The 10,000-nt window shown below is 41.1% G+C and overlaps 2 protein-coding genes across 2 annotated transcripts in view; both read left to right on the top strand.

Moving 5' to 3' along the window:
• sox4b (SRY-box transcription factor 4b) overlaps positions 1-10,000 on the top strand; it is a 416,166-nt gene that overhangs the window by 275,561 nt on the left and 130,605 nt on the right. The gene's annotated exons all lie outside the window — the stretch shown is intronic.
• cdkal1 (CDK5 regulatory subunit associated protein 1-like 1) overlaps positions 1-10,000 on the top strand; it is a 295,881-nt gene that overhangs the window by 269,411 nt on the left and 16,470 nt on the right. The window contains exon 13 of the mRNA XM_071913088.2: positions 7,671-7,754. Coding sequence (XP_071769189.1) covers positions 7,671-7,754 — 84 coding nt within the window. The remainder of the gene's footprint in view (positions 1-7,670; positions 7,755-10,000) is intronic.

The raw sequence follows: 10,000 nt of genomic DNA, 5'->3' as shown, positions 1-10,000 counted from the left end.
ACAGTGAGTGGGAGATTGGAGTTGGGCTTCTGGTGTTGCAGAGGAGATCAGAAGCCTGTAAGCACCTGCGTGGGGGGGGGGGGGTGCAGTTCACACACACGGCCGTACATTGTATTGTTCACACGCTGCTGTACAGTGGGCTAATGATGAAAAGTTAAAAAGCAGCATGTCGTCGTCGACGTAGATACAGACTACACAGACGCTTTATGCGAAAGACAACAAACAGACTTGTGTGAAGGATGCGTTGCGGTGTTGTTTACTTGCAAAGGCCTGACCAGGAGTAGTGGCCGAGCTGCACACTACAGGATTTTCAGGCCAGTTCATAGCAGATCTGCTCATCCCGACGTTCGAGAAGGGAAATCCCAATCGGAGGCTTGGTCGGGACCGGTGGTCAAAAAAATTGATCTGGTTTACAGATTCAGTCAACCGCCACGGTCGACTTCTGGACGGGTCGTGAAGTGTGTGTGGATTGCAGATTCATTCCAAGAGTGGAGACGGCCGACAGCCAAGTTTACAGTGATGTGAGGCGGGAGTGAACAGGAGGATTACCTATTCATCGAGTGTGAGAATATTTACAGCAAGTGTGATGCAACGCGTTGTCAACATCGGTTGGGAGTTTAAAAGTCTTCTAATGTGTCCACAGTATAAAGCATACAGTGTGCTTGACATGTAGCTTTGAATTTGGCTGCACTTGTATTAAAATGCTGTTGAACGTTGGTAGTATCTTTGGTTGTGTAGCTTCTTTGACATGATAAAACCCCAAAATCGGTGATTCTCTGTTATCTGTTGCTCCAGTAGAGGAGACTGGAGAATTGTTTTTTCTCTCTCCATTCACTGCCATTGTATGGAGGAACAGTCTGAAAATCACACTTCTAGCACATAAAAGAACACGAACAAAGCAGATTCTGACGATATACGTATATAAAAAAAACTAGTAATTCTGCAGAATTGTGGTTAAGTGAATTGCTTTCTTTATGTTTATTAAACATTTGAGCTTGAACAAGTGTAACACCGAAATCCGGTCGGAGGAAACTTATGCCGATGGAACGAAGAAAATAGTACTTATAATTGTAAATTATTGGTAAATATATACCTTGTCAAAGCAGATTCTGCCAATATATCAAAAATGAGTGTCTCACTTTTTTGCCTGTTTATAATATAGAGCACCTTCGTCGGACCAGAGGACACTCACGGTATGTGTGATTTTTATTTGTGCAATTACCCTTTTCCCTTCCCAGTGAAAAGGGTAATTGCACAAACTATCCAGTGTTTACTCAGCTGACCTGCACCCCCGTTGACGCCTTACCTCCCATTCAGACCACCAATTAATCCTATGTAACAGTCTGTCTGGTTAGGATCATATTGCGTGGCAAAGAGGCCGCCGATGCAGTGAGAGATTTTCGGTGAAGTTTGGGTGAATTCCTCCTTTATATGCGACGCAGATGAAGACCATGATTACGATTCAAAGCCACATTTTCTCTCATTATCCTTGTTATGATGTGGATTAATTATCAATTAAACTCATGATCCCACAAATCTGTAGCGGATCCGCCGCGTATCATGGGATGTTATTCTCCGGATGGTGGAATAAATTCACATCTCGGTGTGTGCAGACACACACACACACACACACACACACAAATGCACTGCCTGGTATCCTGTGACGATATCCAACGGATGATGGCGTACATACAAGTCTAAACACACAACCTTTCCAACCCCCTACCTTGTGCATATGTGTGTGTGTGTGTGTGTTTGTGTGCGTGTGTGTGCGTGATCATCCCCTCTTATTCGCAGTTCAGTCAACACGTTACACCCTAATCCTAGCTCATTGTTTCTGGCAGGTTGTTTAGGTGTGGATTAGACTCTATTAAAACGGGCAGATCCATACAGATTTATAATACACATCTAGCTTTCAGTTCATTCAGTACATCTCTCTTCTGTCCCACATATGGCTGAAGATTAAATTGAAAATTAGAGAGGCTTTTGTCTCACATAGACCCAAAAGATTCAAAAACTGAGAAACATTTGAAGAGTTTGTTTTTGTGGTACTTAGGTGCCACTTAGGTTGAGGTTTGACAGAATTATAAACACTGACAGACTGGATTCTTTATATTTTAGAGATATTGAATGATAAACTTTCGGTAACTTTTTGTTCTGAAATGGATATACAGCGTTTTGGAAATCAAGTTTTCATTTCAAGTGCTCAGGATTTTAGGCTTACAGCAAAGATATCTTGTCTCCAATCCTAAGGAGCAAACAAAAAAGGCCAAATCTAAATGTTCACCATCCAATAATAATGTTCAAAGGACATTTTTTCCCTCCCTCGTTTTCTGAAAATTGCTCTGTTTGCAGGAAACGGTGATTTATTTGGTCTCGTTTTAAGTCTGTCAGCATGCCTGTGCAGGTGCTGTCTGTGCTGGAACACACACGCACACGCAACACAGTAAAAGGAGGAAAAAAGGACGGAGAGAGGGAGTTACGGCGGGAGGAAGAGAGGTGTAAACAACAAAGAGAGCGCCCAGAGATAGGAGAGAGGGATGGAGGGAGGGAGGGAGGAAAAAGGGGAAGGAAGAGAGGTGTTGGGAAGAAAGGGAACCACCCTGAGCCATGAGTCAGAGACATGACTTCAGTCAGCACTATTTTACTGCACATCATCAGAGAGGGAGAGCTCATCACTGACAGGATTAAAATGCAAATACTCAATTGATTCCTTGTCCTGCAAAGGTTATTTTATTATTTATTCAGATTGTTTGGGGGGGGCGGGGGGGGGGGACCTTAGCCAAAAGGACGCTCTGTACCCAAAAATCTCAACTGTATGTTGTTGATATTCAAACATACAAGGTTTCGTGGAATATGCGTGTTCTGAAGCACCATTTCCTAAATTACTGGCTGTGATCCAAACTCTCTCTGGTGATTCCCTGCATGACAAGAACATTAGCATGTTCTCATGAGCCAGAATGCCACGGCAAAAGTAATGAATCATCTATCTATAAATGTCACCTCTATGACCACCTGGCATTAACATGCATCCTGGGTGATTGCATTGTAAGCAGGTAGAGCAAAAATGCATAAAATCCAGGTGTAAATGCATCCAAGATGGACTGAAGATCCCAATCATCCAAACCAACTCCGGAGATGATGTGTAAATCCAGTGCATCTCCAATCCATGTTATAACAACAGTGTAAACGGAAATTAACTTTTGCATGTGGATCCAACCAGGAAGTGCACTCAAATTCAAAAGGCAGCAGGTAGTTTGGATAGTAACCTACATGTTAATGGAATACAGGTGAAGTTTGTTAGTCCATACAAAATGCATGGAGGTTGCCAGCAGAACTCCGTAGCAGCCTTCTCTAAAACAACTGAAGTCAATGGGGACCGGTTCTTTAGAATTCCAAAAAGAGCAAAAAATTACCATAAAGCATAATCCAAGTGTTCTGAAGTCAAACGATCGCACAGTGAGTGGAAAAGACCGACATTTACACCATTATTTTGTGTAAATCTTCACTACAGCCGTTGTTTTCGAAAGTGTTCACACTTCCACACTTACGTGTTTACACTGCTACTCATAGAGTTACGTCATACAAATTGAAAGAGCTCTGCTCAAAGTGACTTTACGCCAACTACTTATCAGACTTTCAAACAAAGAAGAAAATGTCTGACGACTTCGATAAAGAAGAGGAACGACAATTCAGAATTTTCATTTTTAGGTGAACTATTCCTTTAAAAATGGATTGTCATGATACTTGTGCATGGGGAGCAAGTGAGAAAAGGTGTTTGCTGTCACTTTTAACAAATTTCAGTATTACAAGAGGAAGTGATGGACATGGCAATCTGAGTTCTGTCCTGTGAAGGAGAAATCAGATTTCAGTGTAGATGGAGACGCATTTTAATGTCAGGTGTAAATCTAATCCAGCTAAATCTGATCTACACACAATCCGGATGTGGGACATATATTAATGCCAAGTGTAAACAGGGTCTATATGTCAATCTTGTTACTCCTCGTTCTGGGTGAGCGCACACACACACCCTTAGTCTGATTACTGATTACATACACACTTAGTCCGTCATCAGTATTTGACCTGTTTGGATTTTGCACTCACTGAACTTTGTTTTGTAAATCTGCTGTTTTCTCCACATTGATCCTGAGATGGTTTTACTTTGTCATTCTTTGGCTTCCTTTCGCAAAGAATGGGATTTTTCAAGTTATTGTGTGTGTAATTATTATTGGCTCTGTGTGATAAATGTGCTCATCATCATCGTACTCCCTCTCTCTCTCTCTCTGTAAGTCAACAGCATCCTCCAACAGAAAATGTATTTTCATGTCCCATACCAAATTTGTTGATTCGAAGGCCTTGCTGTAGTATTTGATTTTCTGATGTACTGAATAGGCCGGTTTCTTGTAACCATTTCCAATGTACCTTGTTCCGTCTATAGCCTTGTATTTTTTTTGTCTGGACCCGAGCTGAATACCACCTACTATCCTCTTAGCCAAAGCACTAAAACTCAAGTGGCTCGGGAGCCTTGAGATTGTAATTAAATGGTGAACCGCCCTAATAGAAAACATGAAAGAACAAAACTTTGAATAGTGAGTTACGCGAATAGAAGCGCATGATTATGGTAGCTAGCTCGGGTTGAATTGGAACTTCTGAAGTGCGCTTATGCATGGCCAATGCAGCACAAGCGGCAGACTCTTGAAAAGCCATCACCGATGCCAGTGTCTGTACATTAGTGCATTAGGAAACCTGTGTTCAGGTCAGGCTTATTGAGACGGTGCATTCAAGAGCTGCAGACCAGGAATAAGATGCTAATAGACTTTTGGGAGTGGCTTTAAATTGATTGACTGAAACACTGTCCTGAATCTGTATCTGCATGTTATATTTTTTTTTTCCCATTCTACTCCCATGTGATTCAACTGAACTGCAATACAAAACACATTGGTCCATACAGTGGTACATTCAAACATTATTGGTCCATTTTATAAGGATGGCTGTGTATGCCATAGCTGCAATGACAACAACAGTCGTCAGTTAAGGACAAAGACAGAGCTGAAAACACTGCAGAACTATTATCAGTCCACAATTATTAGGTCTTTTAGTAGTTGATTTTCTTTAGTAGCTGACACTGGGTTTGAAACTTGGCTAAACTGGCCAGCTGGCTTGGTGATTGTTTGGCTGATTGATTGGCAGGCCCCCTTGTTCATGCATTCTCTCAGCTCCCATTGCATTGTGGGTAAGTAGACAGAAGCAGCACATCTATTTCAATAAGCAGTGACACACACACACACACACACACACACACACACACACACCAACCATGGTGGCCCCTCTTGTCTTGTTCTGCAAGTTGCCTTTTCATGTGAGTGCATGTGGTCGTGTATGAGTGTGTGTGTGTGTGTGTGTGCGTGTGTGTGCACATGCATCCATCTATGTGCATGAGACAAGAGTTCCTCTCTCTCCCCAGACCTCGCTGTCATCTCATTGAGACTCACTCATGTCAGTGCAACAGCTGCTACCATGCTCTTCAGCTAATACACTGGACCACCATTTAGATCCCATAAAAACCTTTCTTTCTTTATTTCTCTTTCTCTCTTTCTTTCTTTCTTTCTTTCTTTCTTTCCTTCTTTCTTTTAATCCTTCATTCTTTTCTTTTTTCTTTCATTCATTCTTTCTCTTTTCTTTCTTTTAATTTCGGTCTTTCAATCCTTCATTCTGCTCTTTTTTTCTATTGTTCTTTCTCTCTTCTATCGTTCTTTCTTCTTTCTTTCTTTCTTTCTTTCTTTCTTTCTTTCCCCCTATTTCTTTCGGATGGAGAATGAGTTTGTTGAAAGCGAGGCACATGTCGGCCCTCACAGACAATGACATTCGGTTGAAGTTTGTCTCTTCATGTAACGTGTGTGTATGTGTGTGTGTGCATCATTGATGTGTATCCATGTATGCTGCATGTTTTTCTGTCTTTGAAGTGCAAATACAAGAGTGTTAAACATGAAGTATAAGGAACTATGAAGAGTGGCATGAATATTTTAGACTGAACATCTATAAGTTTGCATCTTTAAATACGCTGATGTGAAAGACTGACTGAGATACAGCCATCAGCCATCATCACTCACCTCACATACATGCTGCCAATTATGAGCTCCAATGAACGTATCTGTAGTGGATCTTAACACTGAGCGTGTGTGTGTGTGTGTGTATATATATTCAGATCCTCAACAGGTGAGGAGGTGACACCTATTTACAGTGTACATAAACACACACACACAGACACACACACACACATCACCATCACCACATATGTTTACGAAAAAAGTGACTTCTAATCTTCTAATAAGAGACACTCCACTACCCATGGTCTATATGATAGGTGTCTATTGTGGATGACTCCTTTACTACTTCTATAGCAGTAAGACACAGCTAATGTTGAATTCCCTAATGTAGCGCTTGAACCAAGCCTAACACATTTAGTCTTAGATGTAATCAAAACCCGTCCAGTTTGGCTTTCCCAGTCTAACAACAATTGTAGTTCACATCCACTGATATCAGTCAGTTTTGTTAAGAGAGAAGAGGAGAATCGGCCCAAAATTAATAATTTTACTGGTCCTCATCAAGGTTAATACAGTTGACTAAAACTTCATGACAAAATCATTTAGTAAACTGACATAAAATATAAACTGGATAGTATGTGTACACCATAGTATAGCATGAAAACTGAACTTAAACTAGAAGTGAACTCCAATTTGAAAATAAAATAAAATGTAAAAAGTAATGCAAATCACATATTATAACCCTGGTCCTCACTTTTTGATGGGGTTATAATTAGGGATTGGTTAAGGTGAATGTTAACAGTATAGGAAATGGTAATACAACTGTGTGTGTGTGTGTGTGTGTCTGTGTGTGTGTGTGTGTGTGTGTCTGTGTGTGGGTGGGTGTCTTGATTGTACTCCTGTACTCATTAAGAGTAATGAACGGTTCTGTGTGCAATTTACATATTTTTCTTTTTATATATATATATATTTTTTCTTCCTCTTCTTAACTTTTCTATATGACTGATACTCTGTAGTCATAGCAACCTCTATCTCTCTCTCTCTCTCTCTCTCTCTCTCTCCTGTTAATAGGCTCATCAAAGGCAGTATTAAGTGTTAAAAGACAGTGTAGGCGCTATTATATTTCATATTGTAGATTTCATTACCTGCTCCAGCAGTCAGTGTTTAAAGGGGGAACAGGAGCCAGATAGTATTGCTTCATTAGGAGCTGTGCGTGTGCGTGTGCGTGTGCGTGTGCGTGTGCGTGTGATTGAGTTTGTGTGAATGAGTGTGTATGTCTATGTGCATGCGTTTGAGTGTGCGTTTGTATGAATGTGTGTGTGATGGAAAGGGCTTTTTCATGTTATTTCAGGATCAGATAAAAGATTGCCAGGGATATTGGTGGTCAATGGTTGAAGACACACACACACACACACACAGATGGACACACAAGTACAAATGCACACACACACACATTTACACAAACAGTGAATGAAAGGCTGATTGTCGTTTGATTAGTTAATAGCCAACTAAATGCTGGATGGATGTTGTCGCAGCAAATTCAGTGTCATCATGTCTTTCTTTTCTCTCTCTCTCTCTCTCTATCTCTCTCTCTCTCTCTCTCTCTCTCTCTCTCTCTCTCTCTAGATAGGGGAGCGGCAGCATGTGTTGGTGACTGAGGAATCATTTGATGCCCAGTACTACGTGGCTCACAACAAGTTCTATGAACAGGTAAGACATTACCCTCACTAAACCTCATCACTCTAACACACACAGTACAGCTGACAATACTGCTTACATAATATCACCCAAACAGCTGTCTTCCATATGTACACTAAGTTTAGCTTCCATCCTGTGTGCAGCATGCTGCAGAAATCTAAAAAATATCACACTACATGAATCTGAAAAAGAGTTAAGGGAAAAATCTCTAAAATCTGTCTATATATTAACTATTAATAAGTTGCTTATTAACATGCATATTAGTAGTGTATTGGTTAATTATTAGTCATTACAAAGCACTTATTAGCACCTTATTCTGCACTATTGCATTCTACAAGTAAACCCCATTAACTATGAGTTTTCCCTCAACAGCCTCCTCATTAGTGCTTAAAGCAGTCAGTAAGGAAGTTGTTGCACATTAGTTGGACTTTTAGTCTGCTTTGCTCAGTATGGGGCTTATAAGGTGCTACTACCACATATTATCGAGAGAAACTATTAAACTATTGAGGGAAAACCCATAGTTAATAGTTAATGTGTTCCGTAATCTAAAGTGTTACTGAGGTTTGATTTCTCCAAGGTCTGTAAGTAGTAACTTCTCTTTTACGGTGATTTTTCAGCCCAAGACTCAAATTCTCCCACTTGTCTGCCTGCAACTCATATCATGTCGGGACGCAGCAGAACTAGATCTGTGACCCACTTTAGTTCCCAATCTATAGTTTGAGAAGCAGGTTGTAAAGCATCTGAGCTCTGATTCCAATATATGTTTCATATATGAATCACACTGGTTTAATTGTACTGCTGAAGGAATGTTTAACGAATAGTTTATTGGAGGAACAACCTGGCGACGCAGCAGCTAACATATGTATTAGATGAATCCAAAAACAGTTAAGTTGGCTTACACACTGTATCCACCATCTACAGCATACAGTAAACAAGCAGCGAATTCATCTGCATTTGATAATTCATTTTTCACATGTGAAGCTAATCCAACTCTTGCTCATTTTCACACTTAGTAAATCAGATCAGTAGCTTTGCTCTGCGTGTCACAGAGTACTCACAGCAGGTGTCTGAAGCTTAAGCTCATATTGAATAAAGTAGGTTAGCTGTGATATCACACACACACACACACACACAGACACAGACACACCCTGGGGTGGTCAAGCGAACGTTTGGCAGCTGATAGCAGCAGTACTTTCTGCTTTTTTTTTCTTTTTTTTTTACTGTACTAACATTAAGGTCAGCCCTAAAGACATGTACATTCCATCCTACACACACACACACACACATAGAGATGCACACACACACACATGCGCACACCCGGATGGCTTCAAAGACCCTCTCCCAACCTGTGAAAAATTCACTTTCAAACATCTTCAAATAAATCAATTTCCTCCCGCTTTAACCGTCATCAGAAACATGTTTGAAGTTATGCTTTTTATTAGTGGGGAGGGCAGGCGGATGGTAATAATTTTTCCTCCCCTCCACTTTTCCCTCTCCTCCCCTCCTCTCCTCCTCCTCTGCACTTCTTTCTGCCGGCTATAAACTTAAGTTACAAGTGTCACTCGGTTCATATATGTGTGTGTGTGTGTGTGCATTCTCGGCTGTGTGCATCTGCGCGTATGCATGCATGTATGCGTGTGCCAGTTGATTGTGCTCAAGGGGAGAGCGCATTGCCATGTTTGATGTTTTCCCAGCCCCCCCCACCCCCTTTTTCAGACAGCGAATATTTGGCATGTACTCCTAAGTCACAGGCTGACTTTGCCAAAGAACATGGAAACACGTGACAGCTCTGCACTGATATGTTCCTGTATCTGTCCCCCCGAGGGATATGCCCCCCGTAACATGTGTATGTGTACACCCACGGGACACACACACACACACATCTACATACATACACATGTAGAGACATACACATACAGAGGCTTGCCTTTGAGTGTAAGTTTTAAAATCCACTAGTCATTTTTCCTGGCTATTACTTCTTCGCCTAGTTCTTCCCTAACATACATGATCATTCTAGCGACCCAAGAATATTTTGCATGTAAAATAATGAGTTAAGTTGTAAAATGTTATGCAATGAATCGGCTCTTGCAGACAGAAATGAGTGAGCGAGGGATGGACGAAAGAAAAATAGTTGGGGGAAATTGTTGGAATTTGTTGGGGAAAGGAGAGGTAAAGGGCAGAAGAGGGGGGAAAAATGGGGAGGACAAGGAGCAGGAAAGCCATGAAAAGAGTAGCGGGAGAAAGGAGAAGGAACGGAG

The sequence above is a fragment of the Centroberyx gerrardi genome, chromosome 12 (assembly GCF_048128805.1).
Source record: "Centroberyx gerrardi isolate f3 chromosome 12, fCenGer3.hap1.cur.20231027, whole genome shotgun sequence".
NCBI lineage: Eukaryota > Metazoa > Chordata > Actinopteri > Beryciformes > Berycidae > Centroberyx > Centroberyx gerrardi.
This window is presented reverse-complemented; position numbering and strand designations above follow the sequence as displayed.